This window comes from Aedes aegypti, chromosome 3 (assembly GCF_002204515.2).
Source record: "Aedes aegypti strain LVP_AGWG chromosome 3, AaegL5.0 Primary Assembly, whole genome shotgun sequence".
NCBI lineage: Eukaryota > Metazoa > Arthropoda > Insecta > Diptera > Culicidae > Aedes > Aedes aegypti.
In genome coordinates this window covers 199,974,657-199,998,425 of record NC_035109.1, presented here as the reverse complement: position 1 = coordinate 199,998,425, position 23,769 = coordinate 199,974,657, and the positions used below count along the sequence as shown (strand labels likewise).

At 37.0% G+C, this 23,769-nt stretch overlaps 2 protein-coding genes across 3 annotated transcripts in view; both read left to right on the top strand.

The window, feature by feature from the left end:
* LOC110677735 (LIM/homeobox protein Lhx5) overlaps window positions 1–23,769 on the top strand; it is a 184,078-nt gene that overhangs the window by 98,568 nt on the left and 61,741 nt on the right. The gene's annotated exons all lie outside the window — the stretch shown is intronic.
* Window positions 17,483–19,129, top strand: LOC5571748 (protein arginine N-methyltransferase 7-like). Its single transcript, XM_021855065.1, has one exon. The coding sequence runs from the start codon at window positions 17,483–17,485 to the stop codon at window positions 19,127–19,129; it is 1,647 nt and encodes a 548-aa protein (XP_021710757.1).

Here is a 23,769-nt window from a genome sequence, read left to right as displayed (position 1 = left end):
ATTTTTATACATGAATAACAATACCTCACACTTGTGAGGTATTGTTATTCATGTATTTAAAGCATTCGAACCAGTACAAGAGCATTTTGAATACGTTTATTGAAGAAAATAATTGAGCTATTTTTGTATGGGAAAAAGAGGCGTCAATTCATCAAGGTCCAATATCTTATCTGAACAATATTTTAAACAATTGTTTGTAGTTGATCGATGAATTATTACTCTTTTGATTATAAAGTAGACCTAACACAAAAGTTTTTCATTTTTATAAAACTCTAAATTGCTTAGAAATAAAGTGTTGCAAGTCACCCACACAGGTACAATTTCGTAAAATAAAATTCGTCAAATTATGAATTATTAGTTATAGAAACATCATGCAGAGTATTACTTTTGTAAATAAAATCTATCTCATGTTTTCAGGTCACGATTTTTGAAGCTCCATGAAATATCAGTTTTCGAGACATTCAAAAGAATTATGTTTAATGTATAAACATATTTATAATAACAGCTTTAATCGTGGCCCTACTTGAATTGTGAGTCACACGTATCGAAGCACCGATTTAAAAAGAATTTTCTTTTGAAATTTGTGTTTTATAGTGAAATTTAGTTGTAAATTACAATGTGTTGCAAGCCACCCCACCGTTGCAAGTCACCCCGTTTGACGGTACCTTCAAGTGGTCTTCTATGAAATTGCAAAAAATGTTGTACGTAACTCGTGGCAGAACTCGTCGTAATTATTACGAATCGTGCTGTAAAAATCATCATTCTGCAACTTGTTCTACTACTAAACTACTATTTTGCTTTTCCGTTGCTTATTAGCCTAATTTTCTCAATTAAATAAGCAACATAAACTACTTTTCAGCACTACTTTGGGTGCTGGAAAGTAACACTTTTCAGCACTGTTTTGAGAATCGCTAACTGAACTTATACAGCCATTCTTCGAATTGTTTTGTTTTTACCAATGAAAAGCTGCTTGCTCTACATCCAATGGACGATCCGATTACAATTCGAGTGTGCGATTCTGATTCGGCATCGGGTCGTCTAGCAAGACGAAGATGAGGCAGTAAAGTTGTAAAGTCATCTAGTTCATTCCCAAAAAAAAAACCGATGCGTGCAGACAACTTAGCATATGAATAGTGAGTGTACAATTTGGTATAAAATTGCATGCAGCATCTTACCTGGCCTGTCCTCGAATATATGTTGAATCTTGATCACTTCCGCGCTTCTGTCATTAAAGCGTGAAAATTTGTAACAGTCATGTAGTATGTATGTATCACAGCCTACCTGATTGAAAAAATATTGAACCTGTACGCATGGATGGCCACGTGGGTTCTTTTGAAATATGTTTGTGATCCTACAAGGATGGAAAAAATCGTCTCTAGCGGTCATCAACACAGTATTTGACTAATCTAAGATGGCCGTCGTTCTTGCAGCAGCATGATTTCAACACCTCATTACGCGCGAGTAGAAGGGATATATCAAGCATCTGATGCACTGTTTGTCGTGGGCAGAGTTGGGAAAAGTTATGAGATTCATACTACAGTAGGCAAGTGTAGCAAATAACAGTCAGCGAAGCCAGTGAAACTCACGCCTATCGCTACTGTAGCCCAAATTCCTTGAAAATAGCAAAACACTCGTTGCTAAGGGCAACCCAAAACTACTGTAGAAAAATGTTCTATTTCACGCTGCATTTCCCGCATTTACAGCCTTCAATGACACTACTGATTTAGAAAATTCATGTACTCAACATAGGCTACTTGATGAGATTCACGATTTTAAACTACTGTAGTGAAAGAGCCACGTGATTTTCGCGAAATTCAGGCCTACTACTATTACCGTTCACAGCCCTGGTCGAAGGACAAAGAGTTTATTGGATGTTGTTACAAGTAGCGATCAACATGAATCATGGCGCATTCATGCTATTATTTATCGCTCAACCAATATTCGAAAGGTTTTTGAATCATTAACAGCATATATGGAGTTAAATCACTAAGTAAAAGTGGAAAAATCCGCAAAATAATAAAATTTTATTCGCGAACAGTTTATCGCTAGCACACGTGTAACACGATGCATTCGGAGCATCGTTTGTTGTGATCTGGGAAAGAGAAAACGATACGAAATTTATGTACGTCAAGGTGAGCCGAGATTCTGCTGTCACTGTCACTGTGAGCCCAAATCTTAAACAATGGACAAACATGATAAAAGCGCTAATTGATCAAAACATTGTTGCATTTTATCATATGTGACAAAAAATCGATTGAAAAGCTATTCATGCTTATTCATAAGTAATTTCACGATACCACCTTTTATTCTGATTGAATAAAAGTATTCAAAAATACGCAGCATTTGACTTTTTCCAATAAAAAGGAAAATTAAATGCATAGAAACCTTTTGGCCCTTTTTCCATGTTTGTCCAGAACGATCGAAGGTACACAACAAAAGAAAACTAGCGATTTTTATCCAGTCTGCCTTGATTGTCGTTGGCAAGCTGGATATTTCTTGCAGTTTGAAATAACTTTGTGTCATATTTCGTGTGTAGTATCGGTGCCTCCCCCCCAAGTTGTGATAACTTGTCGACAAAAGGTTAATCGTTGTTGCTATGATCGCAGGATAAAGATTACCTGTGAGGCATTACAGATTTTGTCATGATCACTAGATTTCCATCCTTACCTAGATACAATCCGATAAAACGTTTTTTTTTTTGTAATAGCAAAAAATTTGGTATGCTTTTTCAGCACTCGCCGAGCTTCGTTGGATAAACGTACAACTCGTGATGAAAAAATCATAATTCTGCAACTTGTTGCATAAATAAATATAACTATAAAAATGCTTTTCTAACTTATTACCATCAAACAGCTTTAGCAGATTTCGTTGCGCTCCATGCATTATGTACTGTTTTCCCTCGTAGGAAAAGGTAAACATCCGAAAAATATACGTGTGTGAGTGGAATTTGATTCTGGAGTATAAATTATGCTCCCGATAAGGAGGCACAACTTGAGCTGTCAAATTCCATAGTGAAAAAATAGGACGCCATCCCTCTGTCGGCATCATAAGTAGGGTAACTGTACCATTTATCATTCTGCCATAATTTGGAATTAACTGTAAGTTTAAATCATATAGGAAATCATCATCCTATGAAGTAATTTTAGCGGTTTTCTTTAATCGTTGTAAAAAGTCGAGTGTTCGGAATATGAGTCATATTCGGAATTTGAGATAAAACGGTTCCGTCATGCGGGGTGACATTGGTCCATAAGGGTGACTTTGGGCCAACATTTTTACAGCAAACTAATGCAAGAATAATGAAAACAATGTATCAAACTTCAAGAATACGTTAGAAATAGCCAACAGATTGTCATAAATTAGTTTTTTGACGTTCCTACTAGCCATGAGATGCATTGAAAGAGTCACCCCCTAGGATCAATTTTACCCCGCACGGTGGTACCTGTAATTCCCGATTCACTACTCATCATCGCATAGCCACGCAAAAATGCTAAACGAAATAGTTATTTATGCAACAAGTTGCAGAATTATGATTTTTTCATCACGAGTTGTACGTTTATCCAACGAAGCTCGGCGAGTGCTGAAAAAGCATACCAAATTTTTTGCTATTACAAAAAAAAAACGTTTTATCGGATTGTATCTAGGTAAGGATGGAAATCTAGTGATCATGACAAAATCTGTAATGCCTCACGGGTAATCTTTATCCTGCGATCATAGCAACAACGATTAACCTTTTGTCGACAAGTTATCACAACCTGGGAGGGAGGCACCGATACTACACACGAAATATGACACAAAGTTATTTCAAACTGCAAGAAATATCCAGCTTGCCAACGACAATCAAGGCAGACTGGATAAAAATCGCTAGTTTTCTTTTGTTGTGTACCTTCGATCGTTCTGGACAAACATGGAAAAAGGGCCAAAGGTCTTAAGAACAAGCTTTTTATATTCAAACAAATTTTCAGGCCAGCCACGTTGTATGCTGTACCAATATGGACTGGCTGTTGTAATACCAGAAAGAAAGCTCTGCAGAGAATTCAAAATAAAATTTTGAAAATGATTCTGAGGCTTCCTCCCTGGTATAGTAGCAATGAGTTACATAGAATATCCAATGTTGGAACATTGGAACAAATGTCAAATAAATAATTAATAATTTCAGGCAAAAATCGTTACAATCTTCTATTGTCACGATTGATGCGTTATACATTTAGGTTAAGTTAGATTAAGTAAATTCAAAGCGTTTTTTTTTCTCTTATAAGCAGGTGAAATCAACTCACCTGTAAAAAATCTGAGCTGCTACGGCAAATGAAATGTAATATGTTGTTAACAAAATGTTAATAAAATGTTAAATTTGTTTTACCAAATTAGGATGATAGTGTTGTCTAATAACACATAACACCTAGATATAAGAAATGAATGTAATGTTTGGAATGATACTAATAAAGAAAATAAAAAAATGGATTAATCTAACACCAATCGCATCATGTTATGTACAGCCCGAGTGTGATGGTGCTAGCGATTTCTTAACGTGCGATCACTCTTGATGTAATCTTTCGAAACATTTCTGAATCTCTTGTCGATTTTTAGAGCAATTCCCATAGAACTCTTACAACATACTTCCTAGAAGTTCTTGGATGATTCAGAATTATCGTATAATTTTCTGGAAGTAGTTCTTGTTAATTCCTGAAAAATGATTTGATCATATTCCTACTGATATTTTCTGGCATCATTCATCAAAATATTTAGAGCAGATTATGATGGTTTTCTAAAAGTTTTTTTTTTGCAGAATTGTTGAAGAAAACTTTTGCGATTAACTGGGTCTCTTTGGTCCGAGGAAATAAAAATACTACACAAAATTCATACAATTTTTGTTGCTCATCAAATCGTTATCTAGAAATAGATGAGGAAATTAGACCAACCTCACTAATTGTAAAGGCAAGCAGTATGATCTATTTTTGTAGAATTTGTTCAATGAAATTTAAAAAGGATATAAGTATAAAGGACTAGTGGTCCAGGCAAACTTCATCTTGCTTTCATGTAGGCTGTTTCAAAATGACATGAACTCTCCCATACCACTTGAGAGATTCTTCCGTTTTTTCAACTATTCTGCAGACTTTTTAAACTTTTTCGTCACACGAACACGTTGTTAATACAGCAGTAAAATAATTATGCAAATCCGTTAACCAGTTCGGATGCCATTTCGTGACATACAAACACCATTCGTTTTTTATTTATACAGTCGCCTCTCCACATCTCGATATCGAAGGGACCATCGAGATAAGGTGAGATCGAGACAAAGAACAATTTTTTGATGAATACTAGATTGAAAAACACTCCGTTGCCAAGAAAGTAATACACAAACAAACGTCATTTTGAGCTCCAAATTTGTTTTGAATCCCAAAACTTTGGTCTAGTAACCATTGATATTGGTCATATCGACATACGGAGAGAAAACTGAGAACGAAAAATCAACAGAAACACATCGAGATATAGAGATATCGATATAAGGAAGATATCGAGATATGGTGAGTAAAAATGTAAGCAGACTGAAGGGACTTATGAAATCATCAACATAGGTAGAGATATCGAGATGTAGAACATCGAGATGTGGATAGTCGACTGTATTTTTAATCCAATTCAATGAACGATCCTAAAGACAGGACTGGTAGTAGGTTTATTTTTAGAAACTTGATCTCTATCTTTTTTCCTTATTCTGATAACATTGTTTTACCAATGTTCCCAGAAATTCTACCTGTGATTTTTCGAAGGATGCTTAGAAGAACTTCTCTAGAATTTGCCTTGAAATTTTTGAGAAGCTACTTTTTCCAACACTATCCTAGAATTGTCTCCAGACTTTTTTTTTCAGTAATACTTCAATCGAATTCTTCAGTTATTACTCTATGAGATCTTCCAAAGATTTCTACAGAATTTCTTTTGCGGAAACTAAGGTTAATTCCAGACCTTTGAAAAAATAAGTAGTTTAAGGCTTCTCTCAAGAAACCCAGCAAGAATTTCTCCGCCTGTTTATTGTGGATTCCTTCAAGAATTCATCCTCGTTTCCTCCTAGAAATCTAAAATCCAAAAGAACCCTTCAATTCTACGAACAAATCTATTTCTATGAATTTCTCCAGCATTTCATTCAAGTTTTCCTGCAGTTTTTCTGCACATTTCTTAAAAAAGTTTCTCAAAAATATCCCATTAAATCGTCAAAAATTCATTCGATTTTTTTTTTTCGATTATCTTAGTAAATTATGTAGGAAATCTCGACTTCCTGAGGGTGACTTCAAATCTGGCACAAGTTTATCTTAGATTATTTAAGGATTTTCTTTTAAAATACCTCATGGACTTAAATTTCAGAAGAATTTCCTTGGCATTTCCCTGAAGGCATTGCTGATCGAATTCTTGAAAAAAAAACTTTTAGGGCTTACCTGAGAAAATCTCGAAGAGTTACTGGAGGAATTTCTGTAGAAATCTTAGAAGGAATCTTTGGAGAAATTGCTGAAAGTATATTTAGATAAACCCCCCTAAATATTTGCTGTAATGTCACGAGGAATTCTCAAAAAATGTTAGATCTTAGAGAAATGTCTGCTCTGGTGTTATGAAGAATCAAACTTTTATCTCCTGGCTCCTATTAGTTTCCGTTTTGTTTTCTTGATTCCTGTTTGGTTTCTTCTTGATTCCTTTTAGGTCTGTTTTTGGTTTCTTTTTTTTCAGGCAAGAGGTCTCTAGTTTCCTATTTCAAGGGGATTAGAAGCAAAAATATGTATGTTTCTATGTATGTAGATAAACACCATCCTTGTTTGAGTCTTGCGGTTCCACTGTATAGTTAGAAGCAAAGGAATGTCAGTACAAAATCTAGTTTTGAGAAAATCTTCTTTGAAGTTTTTTCAGCAATTTTTCATTCTATACAAACAAACAAAAAAATAACAAGGCAGTCTTCTAAACATTATGTTAATTTTTCTGTTGAGCGGAAATATCACCTGAAAATATTGTAGAATGTTGCACATTCAAATTTTCAAGTTCTAGGCTATTCCGGCCTAAAGAATTTTACTGTTCAAATTATACCAGCATCATTAGAACGCTTGGGAAGAGTATCATTTCCTCAAAACAACTGAAGTCAAAACCGTCCAAAATTTCACTTACACCCCTTTGCGTTTGAGCCCCTTCAATTTCTAATCTAGAATTCCATAGGAATAATTTATTTCTTATCTTCCCTGTGCACAACATATATGTCAACGTTTGTTCTACTCATGGTTTCGAACGTGGACGCGCTTCTGATTGGAGCATAGCGCTAGACAATAGAAAAAGAACTCTGAAGTTTTTCACAGCATTAGATTTTTTCGCAGAGTGCAAAGTATGCCGGTTACATGTTAACTACAAGGTTTAAAATGGACGTGTGCAAGTACAAAATGATCCATTTTTTTCTGGAAACGCTCCATAATTGATGATTATATGACAAAGGTGTTGACAACTAAGCATATAAAATTGATCCAAAATCATCCCTTTGGTCTTGCGAAAAAAAACGACTTCATTTATACTATATGGCTCGGTCACACGCAGTACCTCATGCCATGTTTCCTGGCTCGTGACCATCAATGCTTGTATTTTCAGGTTTGCCCCGATCTGGACGAAGATAAATTACATGCTAATTGGTGCATAACCCTGTGGCGCTGTTTGTCAGTATGCGAGCTTCACGAAATTGGGTGGTAGTAGAAAATTCCTAACGTACCATGGATCAACGTGCCATCGTCAGGATCCATAACCACATATCGTCAACAATCTCACTGGATTAATGGATTTTTTTGTTTGCTTGTTGAATTTTCAACTGATGCGTTTCATGCTATAAATCTGAAATATGTTTCGACTCGCATGTTATCTCAAATTTTAGTTTGCTACCACTGAAACGTATGAATGACCAAACATTCCATCCACTCAACGGATCATTCTTATGACTTGACCCTACAATAAACTGGAGTTGTTTTCAATATGATTGATAGCTCAAAACGAAGGGTGAGTCCGTAAACGATCATATGTTCATATTATGGTCTGCATGCAATTGATTACTTGATCAGCAGAGCATAACATTTCTTCTATGTGAACCTAAATTGAGTGTTTGCTATTTCTATACTACTTCGAGAAATGCTGACTGTATTTTAGAAGGAATGCTTTTTATCATCTGATGGAAGCACAACTGTTCTGTGTATTTTCTTCTTAATCATTTTTAGGTGCTTTTATTTAAATAGTATTATTCGCCACCAGGATTCGTTATCAGTGTTCGTAAATGTGGAAGCTTTAATCGAAGTGCGAGATTGCATCGACTCAAGATTGTATCTATGAAGCCCATATTCTTTGGCACACCGAAAAAGGTTTCACTGGTAAAATTTCCATAAGCATTTTCAATTCAGCAAAATTGGCGAATTCTTATGGAGAATGCAGAATTTCATCAGAAAATTGCCTGCCTTTAGGCGCAATCCGCAAATCATGGTGTTTATATTTCAAAATACCTCTAATATTAAATGTTTTGTAAGAGTTTGGCCTTCATATTTGGCTTTAGAAGCCATGGTTTTAGTAAGTAATGTCATTTTTGGGTGATCAATGTTACCCCATATCAGCTAAATTAAAAAATCGCATAAAACATTATTCTGAACATAGGAACATAGGGAAATTTACGTATTCTCGGCAGTCTAAGCCGATGGCACTCTTCTTTTGTAATTTTCTCGGACATGCGCACACAAATTACGTATCTGTCCCCGACCAGATGGAAGAAACAAGATTATAATAGAATGTGTTCTCCTGATAGGATGTTTTTATATCACCAGTTGTTATAAAACATGTACCGTTAGTAGTTAAATATTTTTTCGATTAATGCTTTCGTTTATAAGAAAATTGAAGTAAGATGCCTTTACCCATACAAAATTAAACGAGCAAACTTCTGCTGATCAACTGTGAACAAGATCAAAGCAGGTAATCCATTAAGCCGCATTTTGAGGCGTATTTATTTCAATTTGTGAAATCATAAATTGAAAAATAAATACGGTGAAATTGTTAATTTAATCTCGGAAATCTCGTCAGGGGGAACCTGGCAGAACAAGGCATCAACTGAATATTTCCATAGGTATGTTTTGATAGAACCATACTGCGAATTTGACATTTTAATTAATTCAATTTTGATTAACGATAATTATCGAATGGTGCCGCAGCTGTAAAATACCCTACTTGAAACGCTCGTAAAAGCGAGCGATGGATGATAGTATTTGTTTCAAAAATACAAAATAAGCAACATTTGCATTTTATAATAAAATGTTTGATAAATATAAAAAAACTGATCAATATTACCCCAAATTACAATTGTGGATCTGTTCAATATTTAATAAAAATCGTCCTCTGAATTCTGTAAGAAACCCATTTTATGCGACATCTAGTATTTTGTGAGAGTTATGTTCAAATTTCTAAGAAAATTTTGGCTTCTGTGGAATCATATTTAACCCCTCTACCGGCAGCTTCATTTTTTACCGCAAAGTTCAAATTCAAATCGTTATAACTTTTTTGTTTTTCAATATTTTTGCACCATGTTTTCACAAGTTCTCAAAAAACTCTTCTTGTTTTAGGTTCTGTGTCGATATTAATCATTGGTCATCTGGTTTTGAAGATATTCCAAAATTCCTTGGGGGCCGACCCACAACCAGATCCCCCCATTAATTTCTCCGGCTACAGAATTTTAATCGTATTCAGATATTCACTTCTCGCAACAATACATTAATGAGAGTATGTTGTGAAAAAATGAAGCAGTTTGGTTCAGCCGTCTTTAAGTAATGGGCATTTAAGTTTCTGGAACAACGCTGGCCAAATAAAAATCTTAAATACTTCATAAAACATCATTTCGAAATTTTCAGATATCTTCAAGAATTCTTAATTGATTTGTATGATTTTTTCAGAGTAGCTCCTTATTACCTGGCATTGAATAGCCCACATTTTATTTTTTTGATAAATTGACCAAAAACAAAATGGCCGCCAAAGACATTTTATATGGGAAATGTCGGTCCCCCAAGGAACATCGGAATATCTTTTAAACCTGATCACCAATGATCAGTATCGATACGGATTCCTAAACTAGAAGAGTTTTTTGAGAACTTGTGAAAAAATGATGAAAAAATATTGAAAAATAAAAAAGTTATAACGATTTGAAAATTTATTTTGCGGTAAAAAATGAAGCTGCCGGTAGAGGGGTTAATATTTCATGAAAATGTTGCCCTAGTATTCCATGAAAATCTTGCCTAAGATTCTGTAAGAATTCTTTACAATGCTTCATTATAACTTTTGTTCAAATCCTTCCCTAAATTTTATAATCATACTCAGTAGGTACGCAGTACAAATCCAGCATGTTAGACCATGCCCACCGCAGCGTGAATAAACACAAATTGCTAACGACCATCATAACGCGACATTGCACCGGTCGTTGCTAAACACGTATGGGAAACAGCAACCCACCCTGTCGGTTAACAGTGCGTTTGTATATTTGGCAACGCTATCCAACCGATCCAACCGTTGCTATTCTGCAAAACAAAGTGATGTGCAGTCTTTCAGGCATTCATCCGGGGATTTGCTGCAAGAATTTCTCCGGGGACTCGCTCCAGGTATCCCGGGTATATATTTTCTTCAGAAATTTATCCGTGGATTTCGTCCAGAAATTCATCTTGGGATTTTCCCAAGAAATTTCTTCGATGATTTGATACACGATTTTTTCCGGGGGTTTCGTCCAGGAATTCCGCCGGGGATTTTCTCCAGATATACCTCCGGAGATTTTTCCAAGGTGATTTGGTTCAGGATTTTCTCTAGGATGATTTTCTTCAGAAATACTTTCCTGAATTTTTTCAGAGAATTTTTCCGGAGATTTCCTCTAGAATTTCTCCAGGGGTTTCGAGGATTAATTCGGCGATTCCCCCGGGAGTTTTCTCCAGAAATTTCTCCGAGAATTTCAAGGTTTCTCTCTGGGGGTATTCCTAGACCTTCTTGGAGATTTTTTCCAGGAATTCAACAGGGGTTTTCTATAGCAATTCCTCCGGCGATTTCGTCCAGGATTTTCTTCAAAAAATCTGTCGCGGATTTTTTTTAGAGAATTTTTCCGGAGATTTCCTTTAGGAATTTCTCTTGGGAATTGAATTAGGAATATCTCTTGGGATTTCAACCAGGAATTTCTCCGGGGATCTCAAGGATTACTCCGGCAGTATCCCCAAGAACTGCTCTGAGAATTTTCGCCAGGAATTTCTCAGGGGATTTACAATAGTAATTCATCACGGGATTTACTCCAGGAATTCCTCAGTCCAGGATTTTCTCAGGGGATTTCGTCCAGAAATTCATTGAGAAATTCCTCTGAGGATTTTCTTCAAAAATTGTTTCTGGGATTTTTTTAGAGAATTTTTTTTTCTCGAAACTTCTCCTGGGATATCCTCCAGGAATTCCTCCAGAATCTTCTTTGACGATATGCTCCAGGCATTCCTTCCGGAGAATTCCCCCAAGAACTCCTCCGGGGATTTTCTTCAAAAATTCTTCAGGAGATCTCCAATAGCAATTCCTTCGGGGATTTGCACCAGAAATTTTTCTGAGGTATTCCTTAAAAAATCCTCCGGAGATTGTTTTATAGATTCCTCTGGGGATTTACTCCAGGATTTTTTCCGAGAATATCAAATAGAAATTCCTTCGGGGATATTCGTCAAGACCTCTATTGAGAATTTTCTCCAGGAATTCCCCAAGGGACTTCTAATAACAATTCCTACGGGGATTTCATCCAGAAATTCTTTTGTGCTTTCCTCCAGGAATTGCTTCGGGGGGAATTTCCTCCAGAAGCACCTCCGGAGTTTGGTCCAGGAATTCCCCTGAGCATTTCCTTCAGAAACTTCCCTGGCGATTTGCTCTAGGAATTACCAAGGAGATTTCCAATAGTAATCCCTCAGGGGATTTCGTCCAGAATTTCCTCTGGGTATTTCACCCAAAAAAATCATAAGGAAATTTCTCCGGGGATTTTCTTCAGAAATTATTTCGGGGATTTTTTTCAGAGAATTTTTTTGGAAATTTTCTAGAGGTAGTTCTTGGAAAATTTGCAACAGGATTTTTTCCGAAGATTTTTTCCAGGAATTTCTTAGAGGATTTCCTTCAGGAATGCCCCCGGGAACTTTTCCGAGAATTCCCTCCAAGAAATAATCCGGGGATTTCCTTTGGAGATATTCTCTAAGAATTCCTCCGGGAATTCTTCTGGAGCTCCACCAGGAATTCCTTCGAATTTCCTTCTTAGTTTTCTTTTGGAGATTTTGTAGGATTTTCTCCAGACTTCCTACAGGAATTTCTTTAAAGTTCTTTGGGTATTCCTTCGGTGCTTCACCGTTCATTCCTCCTGAGTTGTTCCAGAAATTCTTTAGGAGTTCTTTCAGCAATTCTTCTGGATGAAATCCAGTATATCCTCCGAAGTTCCTCCAAAGTTCCACCGGGAGGTACTTTGGATTTCCTTCTTAGCTCCTTTGGAATTGTTGCGTAGTTCTTTCGGGTATTCCTCAAGGAATTTTCCGGGTTTCCCCCATGAATTCCCCTGTAGGTCCTCTAACAATTCTTCCGGCGTTCCTTCAGAAATTTCTCCGGAGTTCTTCCTGAAGCTTTGAAGAAACCTCGAAGTATATGCTGGATAAAATCCAAAAGAATTGCTGAAAGAACTCCAGAGGAATTTCTGGAGCAACTCAGGAGGAATCACCGGTGAAGCTCCGAACGAACTCTAAAGGAATTCCTGTAGGCATTTTGGACAAAACCCTAGAAAATCTCCAAAGGAAATCCTGGAGTAACTACGAAGCAATTCATGGAGAAACTTAGGAGGCGTTCCTGGAGAAACTCCGGATGTGTTATTGGAGGAAGTCTGGAAGCGTTTCTGGAGAAACACCGGAGTAATTGCTTGACGAACTCCGAAGAAATTCCTGGAAAAACTAAGGAGAAAATTCAAATTCCCACAGTTAGAAAGAAACTCCGGAGGAACTTTCCAGACATCCAAATGAATCGCTGGAGGAATTTCTGGAAGAAATCTAGAAGAATTGCCGGTGGAATCCGGAGGACGTTACGAGGAATTGCTGGATGATATCCAGAAGAATTGCCGATGGAAATCCGGAATAAGTTTTAGAGGAATTCCCAGAATTCCCAGTAGAAGTCTAGAGAAATTCCCGGAGCATTTCTGTTCTATGAGTCGATGGGAACTTCAGTAATCGATTCATGGAGGTTATTTCGAAAAAAAATCAGGACGAATTATGGAGAAAATCCGAAGGCATTCCCGGTGGAGCTGCAAACAAATTCCCGGAAGAGTTCTTGAAACACAAATCTCCGGAGGATTTTTTGATGGAACTCCATGGAGGAAATCCTCGACCCCGGAGGGGAAACCTTAAGAGGAGTTCATGGGACATACCTGGAGGATTTTTTTTTGAAAAAATCACCGGATGTATTTCTGAAGAAAATTCCGGTGGAATTCCTGGTGGAAATAACCAAAGGAATTCATTAGCGATACTTTTTTGTCTAAACGTCCAAACAATGCGGGCACTTCACGTTATGTCGTGCAAACACTGTAGCTGTCAATAATGATAAACAAGAAGCAAGAATAGCAACTACCGGTGCGGAAACAGGGTCGTACTTTACCAACCTTGATATTAACGATCGGTGCAGAAATGAAAGAATAGCTAAAATAGAACCGCTTTGCGTATTCATTTTATGCAGTGGCGTAGCTAGGAGTTTTGGGGCCCGGTGTGGAGTTCCATTTAGGGGCCCCTCAAAATAAAGGTGAGCGCCGTCTAAATGTAAGGCGCTAATGTAAAATCGATTATTGAAATAAACGATGACCAAATAGCTTGTAGAATTGTGACTAAAGTGATGGAATTTATGTTGATATATTGAAAATGATGTTGTAGTCGTTTAATGGCAAAAATGTCAATAATTGACCCTACAGTTCTTCTTTTCTTAAAGCCTGATTTGCTGCTGAACAGGAATCGCTAAAGAAATTTCTCGCCGATTCCTTGCAGAAATTTTCTACAGCGACTCCCGTTTGAACTGACATTTCTTTTCAACTGCGTACTGCGATCAGAAAAAAGCGCTTCCTTGATCGATACCTTGCAGGATTTTCCCATGCATCAAGATAGGCCAAGAAATTACTTGTCAGCAGTGAATCATGCTTAATTCTTGATCAAAAATTCATTAGTTTACTGAAAACTCTCGAGAGGACTTCTAGTGAATTGTCATGAAAAGTGGAAATATTAGCTGGCGAAGTAGTTCTAGAAAGCAATGATTCATATATAGCTTAAATTGGGAATTCTAGGGAAATTTTTACATTTTCCTAATTTTGTGTTTTTAATTCGCGATTGATTTGAAGTTTTTGATGGAAAAATAAATAAATTCGCTCAAAATTTACTTCAAATAAATTAGAGGATGATCTCTTCAGGAGTTAATTTGTGATTTTCACAAACTTCCACAGGAGATATCTTAGGAATTTAACGTAGATTTTTTTGAGTACAACAATATAAGTTACCTTAGAGATTCCAGTATGAATTCCTCTAAAAATATCCTTCCAGAAATTTTTTATTAAAATCATATGTACTCATTCCTGGAGTACATATGATTTTCATGAAAAAAATTCCCCCTATCCAATGATTTAACCATCGTTCTCTCAATACGTTCACCAATATTCCCGTGTACAACATCTTTAAGATTTCAAAAAGTATTTTCTCAAAGGATTTTCTAGAATTTCCTTCAAAATTGTCCGAAAATGTCTTCAAATAATTTCCTCACTCATTTTCTCAGGAATATCTTCAGAAAAAGATCAAGGATTTATTTTGATATTGGTGAAATTTGTTTAAAATCCTGGAGATATTTCAAAAGAAAAGCCTGAAGAAACATATTATGAAACATGATAAAGTTTAAAAGTAATCCATTATTAACTCCCACAAATTTCTCTGAATGAGCTCCTGGGCTCTTGAGGAAGTCTTAGAGGACTACGTAGATTTTTTTTTCAAATTGCTAAGATGATTGCAATAAAATGAATATATATTGCAATATTAGCTGGTGAGCAACCTCAGATGAACTTATCAAGATGCCATAAAGATTTTGCTTGAAAAATACACGACAAATTGTTTGATAAAACTAAAGGAGTGAGTTCGCATAACATGTTGGAGAAATCTTTAGAGAAATTTCTGAAGGAGCTTCATGAGGAATCCCTTGTTAATTTGAAGAGGAATTCCAGATAGAGTATTACATATATCGTCACAGATAATCCCTGGAGTAATTTTTGTAGCAATTCCTAGCGTAAATGTGGCGTAGGAAATCTCGTAGATCTTCCTGGTAAAATCCTCAAATCAATTTCTTTAGGGACCGTAGAATAATTTTTTTCTTGAAAGAACTCTAGTAGGAAACTTTGGAATATCTCCTATAGTTGGGGAAATCAAATAGTTGAGAAAAGCATTGTAGTGCTCAAGAATTTCGTGGAGCAAATTCCGAAGAAATTCCTCTAACCATCCCTTGAAACAACGCTGGGAGATTTTTTGGGAGATTTGGTGTTGAAATCAATGAAGAAATTTCTGAAATAGATACCAGAAGTATATCTTAAAAGCACTTTGTAGAAATCAATAGAAGAATTTATGAAATTTTCCCTCGAGGAATCTGAAAAGAAATTTCTAAAGAACCTGTGGAAAAATCGCGTAAAAGCTAAATAACTAAACAGCACTATAATTCACTCTGCGTGCTAATATAGTGCTATTATACAGCTGACATATTCCATTTCAGCCGTATAATAGCCCCAAAAGACCGAAAAAGCGAATTAGCAGGCTAGTGGTTACTTGGGTAGTCTCTGAAAGTCTCTCTGAAACCATTTGAAGCAGGATTCAATGCAGAATAAATAAAAAAGTTTGTATTAAAATAGAGGCTTAAGGGTCAAACACAATGCAACGGCATTACGGCAAGAACGGTAAAACGGCAACACCGACTTGAATGACATTTCAATGTTTTGATCAATTTCAACTCAATCAGTTTCAACATGGATTTGACAAGTAGAGTGTAGATCAAAATGGGCTTGCCGTTTTGCCGTTGTACCGTGCTGCCGTTCACTTTGTGTTTGGGACTTAATCCTCTAAAAAGAGATCTGCTAATATCCTTGATTGTATACAAATCATGTCCAGAAGATGGTACTGATTTATTATCTCAATTATAATTGAAATGAAAAACGGCTTGTTTGAGAATATGATCTGTAACGTACCTCCAAATCAGTTTCAGATATGATTATAGGCCCCGCACGTTTATGTAGATCCGTATGAATTACGAAATTAAACTGAGTTATTGCGAATGAATTTTGAATAGCTATCTAGGCTTCTCTAATCACTCAATCTCTAATACCATTGATCATGGGGCCCCTACAAACTGGGCTTTTATCTGCTGGTTAACGTGTTAGTTTTTTAGAATTCAATTTGATAATTTAAAAAAAAACTCTTACCACGATTTGGAGGCCCCTATGAACTTGGGGCCCGGTGGGACCGCACCCACCTCACATATTGAAAATTCAAGCCTCCTTCAAACTTGATTCTCCATGCTAGTATACATATTTGTTTGCTAAAACTTATTATGTTACGTCAGTTTCATCATTTTATGGATTCGGTCATCCTCAGCGGTTCATGTTATAGAGCAAAACACATCCGAGAAAAGCCGCTGAAAATATCTACAAAAAATAATAAAACTGCTATGAGAAGTTTTCATCATGATTTCGGGGCCCCTAAGATCCCGGGGCCCGGTGCGGACCGCACCTACCGCACCCCTCTAGCTACGCTACTGATTTTATGCACGCATCTGTGAACGCACTGGTGGGCATCGTCTTACTCAGACTGTGTTTAAGCATAAGCATCGATGATCGTAGTTGATACTTCGTGATGCACTGGAATAATTTAAAATTTCACAGAGTACCAAGAGTAATAGCTTAGGAGTACCATACTTTTTTCAAAGATTACTCGGTTAAACAGTGTGATGAGATAGGGTTTTTGTAATTTCAATTTCCAAATGCAGCTAGATTCACGTGCAGGTTGAACAGTTCTAATGGATATTCAAGCTTCACATAAAGAGTAACAGGAAAAGACTAACTAAGCTGAAATATTAGCATGAAATTGATTGGTGTATGTGAGTAACAAGTAAGCAGAACAGTCAACGGGAGAGACATGAGAAGATTTTAAAACTCATCGCGGGCTGCACAAAATGGAGTCGCCGGCCGTAAGTTGATCAGCCCTCATGTATAGGCTATATAGATAGATTTCAGGAAGGCATTTGACCGCATTTCCTTCTCCATGTTACCCTTGAACTTAGAAAAAATAGGATTTGGTAAATCGTCATTAAATTGGATACAGTCGTATTGGCAGTGCGCGAGTTTCGAACAAAAATTAAACGTGTTTCTCTAAGCAAAAGGAATCGGTTAAACTTGCTAAAATCCCTTACGATGCATTCCGATTCGGAAGATTATCTGAGCGGTGATGACGACGACTTCGACCGGCAGCAGGAAATCGCCCGAAGCGCTTTCGCCGACATGTGCCACGATTGGGAGCGCAATCAAAAGTACGACCGGGCTCTGCAGTTGACGATCGAAAGATTACACTGCGAGGGAAAGGAGGCTCACGTGCTGGACATCGGAACCGGAAGCGGTCTGCTGTCGATGATGGCCGTTCGCGCCGGAGCGGATAGCGTAACGGCGTGTGAGGCATTCCGACCGATGGCCGATTGCGCGGAGAGGGTGATTGCCTCAAATGGCATGGGAGATAGGATTCGTCTGGTGAAGAAGAAATCTACGGAACTGGAGGTGGGCGCTGGGAAGGACATGGAGCGTAAGGCAAATGTCCTCGTGACGGAGCTGTTCGATACCGAGCTGATTGGGGAAGGTGCTATTGCTACGTACAGACATGCCTTGCAATTTTTACTGGAGGAAGGCTGTCGGGTGATTCCGGATAAGGCCACCGTTTATGCTCAAGTTGTAGAATGTCCGTTGGCAATGAGTTGGCAGACTCCGAAACTGTTATGTAGCTCCGATGGCGATGTGCTGCTGAGAGTCCCAGAGGAAATGGTAAACTGCCGGGGTTCTTCAGCGGTATTCGACGTGCAACTCAGTCAATTACCTTTGGAAAGCTTCAACGCTCTATCGGAACCAATTCCGGTGTTCGAGTTCGATTGGTCCAGCAGGGAAGCCCTGAAATTCAAACGACACTCGAGAAACCTCCTGAAGGTCCAAAGCTCAGGCATCCCACAAGCAGTCTTTATGTGGTGGGATCTCAAAATGGATTTGGAAGGGACAGTCCTTTTGTCGTGTGCTCCTTTTTGGGCTCACCCAGATTTCGAAGAGCTCAAAACTCACAAGCAAAACGATTCCATTCCAGAACCAAATCTAATACCTTGGCGAGATCATTGGATGCAAGCCATTTACTTTCTACCTCATTCGAAAACGCCTTTGGTCAAAGGTGAAGAAATCGCCTTAGATGCCTTCCACGATGAGTTTTCCTGGTGGTTTGGTTTGAACGATTCGAGTTTAGATCCTGGTCATTGTTCCTGTGGGGTGCACATAGCGTATTCACGATCCCGGATAGGGCAACTCAACGATGGTCCTCGAAATAAGCGAATACTGAACTATTTGGAAGAAGTGCTGGACAAAAACTCAGTCGTTTTGGTGCTGGGAGATGGTTCCCTTTTGGGACTGTCCATAAGAGCGATGGGTGCAAAGAAAGTTATCCTCGTGGAAACTAATCAAACTTCGAGACATTGCATGGAACGTTTTGTTGAGCACAATCGATTGGAAAACGTTAAAATCTTATCCTGCTTAGATGATCTGACCCCAGATGCAACGGCCGATATAACTCACATATTTGGAGAGCCATTCTTCACTTCCGCGATCCTGCCATGGGAAAACGCTATTCAATTCATGTGGGAATTAAACCGAGTGAAGGCTTTACTAAATCACGAGGTCTCGGTTATACCTCACAGCTTCAGTATCTATGGTGTTGCCGTGGAGTTTTTAGACCTGCAGAAAATCAGTGCCCCTCTAGGGACTTGTGAAGGATTTGATCTGAGCCTGATGGATAGAATGATTGAGATAAGATAATAGAAATGTTAGATATAGAACGCTAGAGCCGCTGTTTGTCCCATACAATGGCTGTGATGATGATGAATCAACCACAGTAGCCTTGATTTTCCATTGGCTCGATCCAACGGTACACAAAGTGTCAAATCGATTGTTTTGTTTTTTTACTTAGGTGAGAAGAGAAATAAAATTAGTTCAATCTCAGGAATAACTACGGGTATGAAACTCACATTAGAAAATATTTGGGCCGCTGTTCGATACGCTTCATTGGCTGAAGTTTGAATTTTATGGACGCTTCTTAAAGACACTTGCATGGTAATGCTTCCAGTGGGCATGTTGTCCTTACGTGTGTCTCAAGTAGAAGCATTAACCTAAGAATGCTAATGTCGCTACTGTTCGTGTGACCAACATCTAGTTTGCTGCGATGTGACAGCGTGAATACCGGGCCTCAAAGTGTCAAAGGTCAAAACAAATCCTCCTTTATTACGTGGGATCGATCAATTAATGAAAAGTAACAATTAAAGGTAATAATAAGTTAATTCAGTTTTGTGACAATAGCGCCACTAGCGTTCTACTACTATTATTGCTATTGTGTCTCACGAATGCAAACGATACGTTTTGCAACTTGCCTGGGTTTTGTGATGCTAGCTCACCAATCTTCACGGTTATTATGTTGATGGGTGTTAAAAGTTTCATTGTAAGTGGTCAAATCACGGCACTAAGGAACATTTTTTCGCTGACAGTCATGAAGCAGTTGGTTGGAAGGTGTCGGGAAGCAAAATATGCTTCAAAACAAGTGTTTCAATTGCCCCATCCCTTGTGAGGCCTTCACTGAATCTGTGAGAAACCTGGACTAATATTTTCATTATAATTTGATTGATTATCTATTAAAAAAAACTAATCACCAATGCAACATTATGCCAACTGTTCAGAACACACAAAAAACCGTTAATTTACGCACGCGCGAAGGCAAAACATTTGACAGAGGTTTTCGGGACGCCGGGAGTTTGGTTTTTGTTTCGATTGTTTTGCTGGGCAGTGTTTTCGAAAGCCCGAGCAAGACGCTTCGTTTTCGAGACGCCGGGAGTTTGCTTTTGTTTCGCGTGTTTTGCTGGGCAGTGTTTTCGAAAACCCGAGCAAGACGCTTCGTTTTCGGGACGCCGGGAGTTTGCTTTTGTTTCGATTGTTTTGCTGGGCAGTGTTTTGGAAAGCCCAAGCAAGACGCTTCGTTTTCGGGACGCCGGGAGTTTGGTTTTCGTTTCGCGCATTTTTCTGGGCAGTGCTTCGAAAAGCCCAAGCAAGACGATTGGTTTTCGGGGCACCGAGAAGTTTTGCTGTTCGCGCTGTGTGAGTGCGAAAAGATATTCGTGTTCAATCGAGGATGGATTACCAACTGGTGAGCTTGTTTCATGCTTATGATAACACATTTTCTCATGAAAGCGTTAGTTTTATGTAATATTCAATCAAACTTTGTATGGTTCGTCACTACAAGTGTCGGCATTATGATTGTTTTATACAATTCTAAGATACATATAAAATTTTTGATATTACTTAAGATATCTTTTGAATTGTTCGACATTATGAATGTTGACGTATTTTTTAAAACTTCTACCAAAGACTTTTCTTCTTGAGACAAAAATGCACAGCAATACACTTATGTAATTTTCAAACAAACTATGTACGGTTCGTCACAACAAGTGTCGGCATTATTTCAGTCTCATATAATTTATAATATCTGCATATATTTTTCTCTTTTCGCCATTAATAAAAACTTTTTTGCATGGTTCGACATTATGGATCTTGACGTTTATTTTGAATCTTTTACCAAAAACTTTTCGAGACAAAAATAAAACTAGCTTTAAGTTGTATTTTTCCTCCTTATCCATGGATTGCATCACCGACCAAAGGTGACTCCTAGATATTCCTATTCCACTAATAAACACCCTTCCCGTGATGATTGTGGAGATGCAGAGGTATTCTCGGTCTCTAGAAGCAACAATCATTACACCCTAACATTCCTTCCCCATCCCAACTGACTGTAAGGACTTCGCCGGCGTCGTTATTGATCAATAATATTAGATCTGCTAAAATTGCACTCCGAGAGTAAGCGGAAACTCCCATCCCTTATTCATTTGGATCGCAGTGCAATTATTACCAGTTCCGATCAATCACGGAGTAGCAACCATTGACATGTACAGTCAGTCTATGCTATGCTATGCTATGCTATTAAATTGGATACAGTCGTATTAAACAAATCGGCAACAAATAGTGAGATATAATTGTAATAAATCTAATTCTATCCTTGTTATTTCAGGAGTTCATCAAGGCTTACATATAGGATCTCTTCTTTCAATACTATAAATAAACAATACTTCCTACATTCTTAAGCATTAAAATATTCTTATCTATGTTGACGATGATATGGAAGGTGTTATTTCAGACCCAAAACACACTATTATTGATAATTACATCACTGTTATACACAAACCAACAAATAAATTCAACGATTCATTTTTTATCAAAACTTGTACGTTGGTCTATATTCAAGTGTTATAGTATTGTATGGTCTCCTTTTATGAAGACGCATGAGAAACGCCTTGATTTAGTTTAATTGCAATTTCTGTTACATGCTCTTTGTAAATTGGTAAATTGAACTAAATTCATTCCCTCTTCTATTTTATGAATTAAAATTATGATATGATGTTTGTTGAAGTTTTTAATAAGGTACCGTGGGGTAAGTGGATACAGAAAATTCAATAGTCAACTTCATTATTATGTACAGCTTACGTGAATAATGTAATTCAAATTTTTTTCTGTGGATAACAAATGAGGGACTAATATACTTCAAATCGTCATTTATTTAGATTTTTATGATTTTTATGTATTGAGTATTAGGGACTTGAAAATTTGCGCCAAATGATCCACTTGCCCCACCATGGTGGGGTAAGTGGATCACCACTAAAAAAAACTATTCTCACAACATATATGGTGTAATTATGTATACTAAGAATGATATTGCTCTCGTTCTTGTTATTACTGCTAGTGATGTTATGTTTTAAAAATTAAAAAACGTCTTTATTTTATCAAAATAATATTTAAAATATTTTTACATTATTTCACACAAATTCGAACAAAAAAAAAACATTGTAGCTAGAATTATTTGGAAAAAAAATATTCTACATAATCACATAAGTTATACTGAAGTATTGTAGGATTATTCCTAAAGATGTTTCCGACAAACACTCGTAGTTTAAAAATATTAGTTACAATTATTTTTGTTTGACAAACTGAAATCATCTTATTCTATTCATGAATGTATTTGTATCATCTGTCTAGAACAATTTATATGGTCAAATAAGGTACGATAATATGTTTTCAATTGGAAAATTTGTATATTTTGCTCTTCTGCAACTCAGCTTAAACCATGCTTAAATAAACCATGAAAAGTTTTGTTTGAATTTCGCAATATCCATTCTTTTATATTTTCTTATACCAGAAAGATTAACATAAATTTTAGGTGGATTAATTCAATTTTCCTATACTCAATTAGACAAATTTAAGCTGATGAGGAGAAAAAGTAAAAGCAAAACAATATTTGCGAGTATTCAAACTTATTCAAATTATCGTAAGCAGTCTGCCAATAAATGATAATAATACTTGATCCACTTACTCCACCCCCTTAAAAAGTGGGGGTAAGTGTACCATGTCCAATATTTCTGTATTTATTAATAAAAATCACTTAATTTTCATTGTGATTCATTCAATTAGAATTGAAATGTTCACCATGCGTTGAAAAAACTAATAGAATTTGTTTTAAACCAGAGATACAATGGATTTTTGATTAACGGAAAACAATTTTAAAATTAATTGATTTTTGCAGCCAACAACTTTACTTGTGTTAGTGTACGTGTAGTACCAGTTTTGCATTAGTATCAGTGTGGGCGTATGAACATAACCTAAAACGAAGCAATGATGCGAAAACATTCAACGTATTCAAGTATTTATGCTCAATATGGATAAATGATCCACTTACCCCACTGATACACTTCCCCCACTGTACCTTATCCTTATTTGGGCAGCGCCAGCGTGGTATCAGACATATGAATGCTCATTACTCAAAACAGCTGCACCAAATTGCTTCATTTTTTTACAACATTTTTTTCCTGTGTTGGGTGTATAATCACTGCGACCATTTGTTTGATCTATTGTGATACACCACCCATTTTATTGTATAACCGTATTCAAGGTGATAGATTACTATGATTAGTTATCCTCAACTGATGATTTCGGTATTTTCAAAATGGGGAATAATATGTTGTATAAACCGAACTACTTTGAATGGAGCTAAGGACCATATATCAGAGGGCTGTAGAAACCCTTGATCAAGATACTTTAATCTCACAGCAAAAAGTGCAACGCAGTTACACAGAAGGTGTTCAGAGGTTTCTGTTTCCTCACTACAAAAGCGACAAATATCATCTTCAATTCTTTTGATCAGTCGTAAATGATATTTAACTAAACAATGTCCTGTAATTAGTCCTGTGTATGCACACAGGTCTTTTTTGACAGGGCGAGAAGTTTTTGTGTATTTGTTATAAACTTGTTGTGTGTGTTATAAACTTTTTAGATTGGCGGGCTTCAACAGTTTTATTCCAGTTGGT

What these genes read in the sequence shown, in the direction of transcription:
- LOC5571748 (XM_021855065.1), top strand. Translation starts at nt 17,483, where the DNA reads ATGCATTCCGATTCGGAAGATTATCTGAGCGGTGATGACGACGACTTC.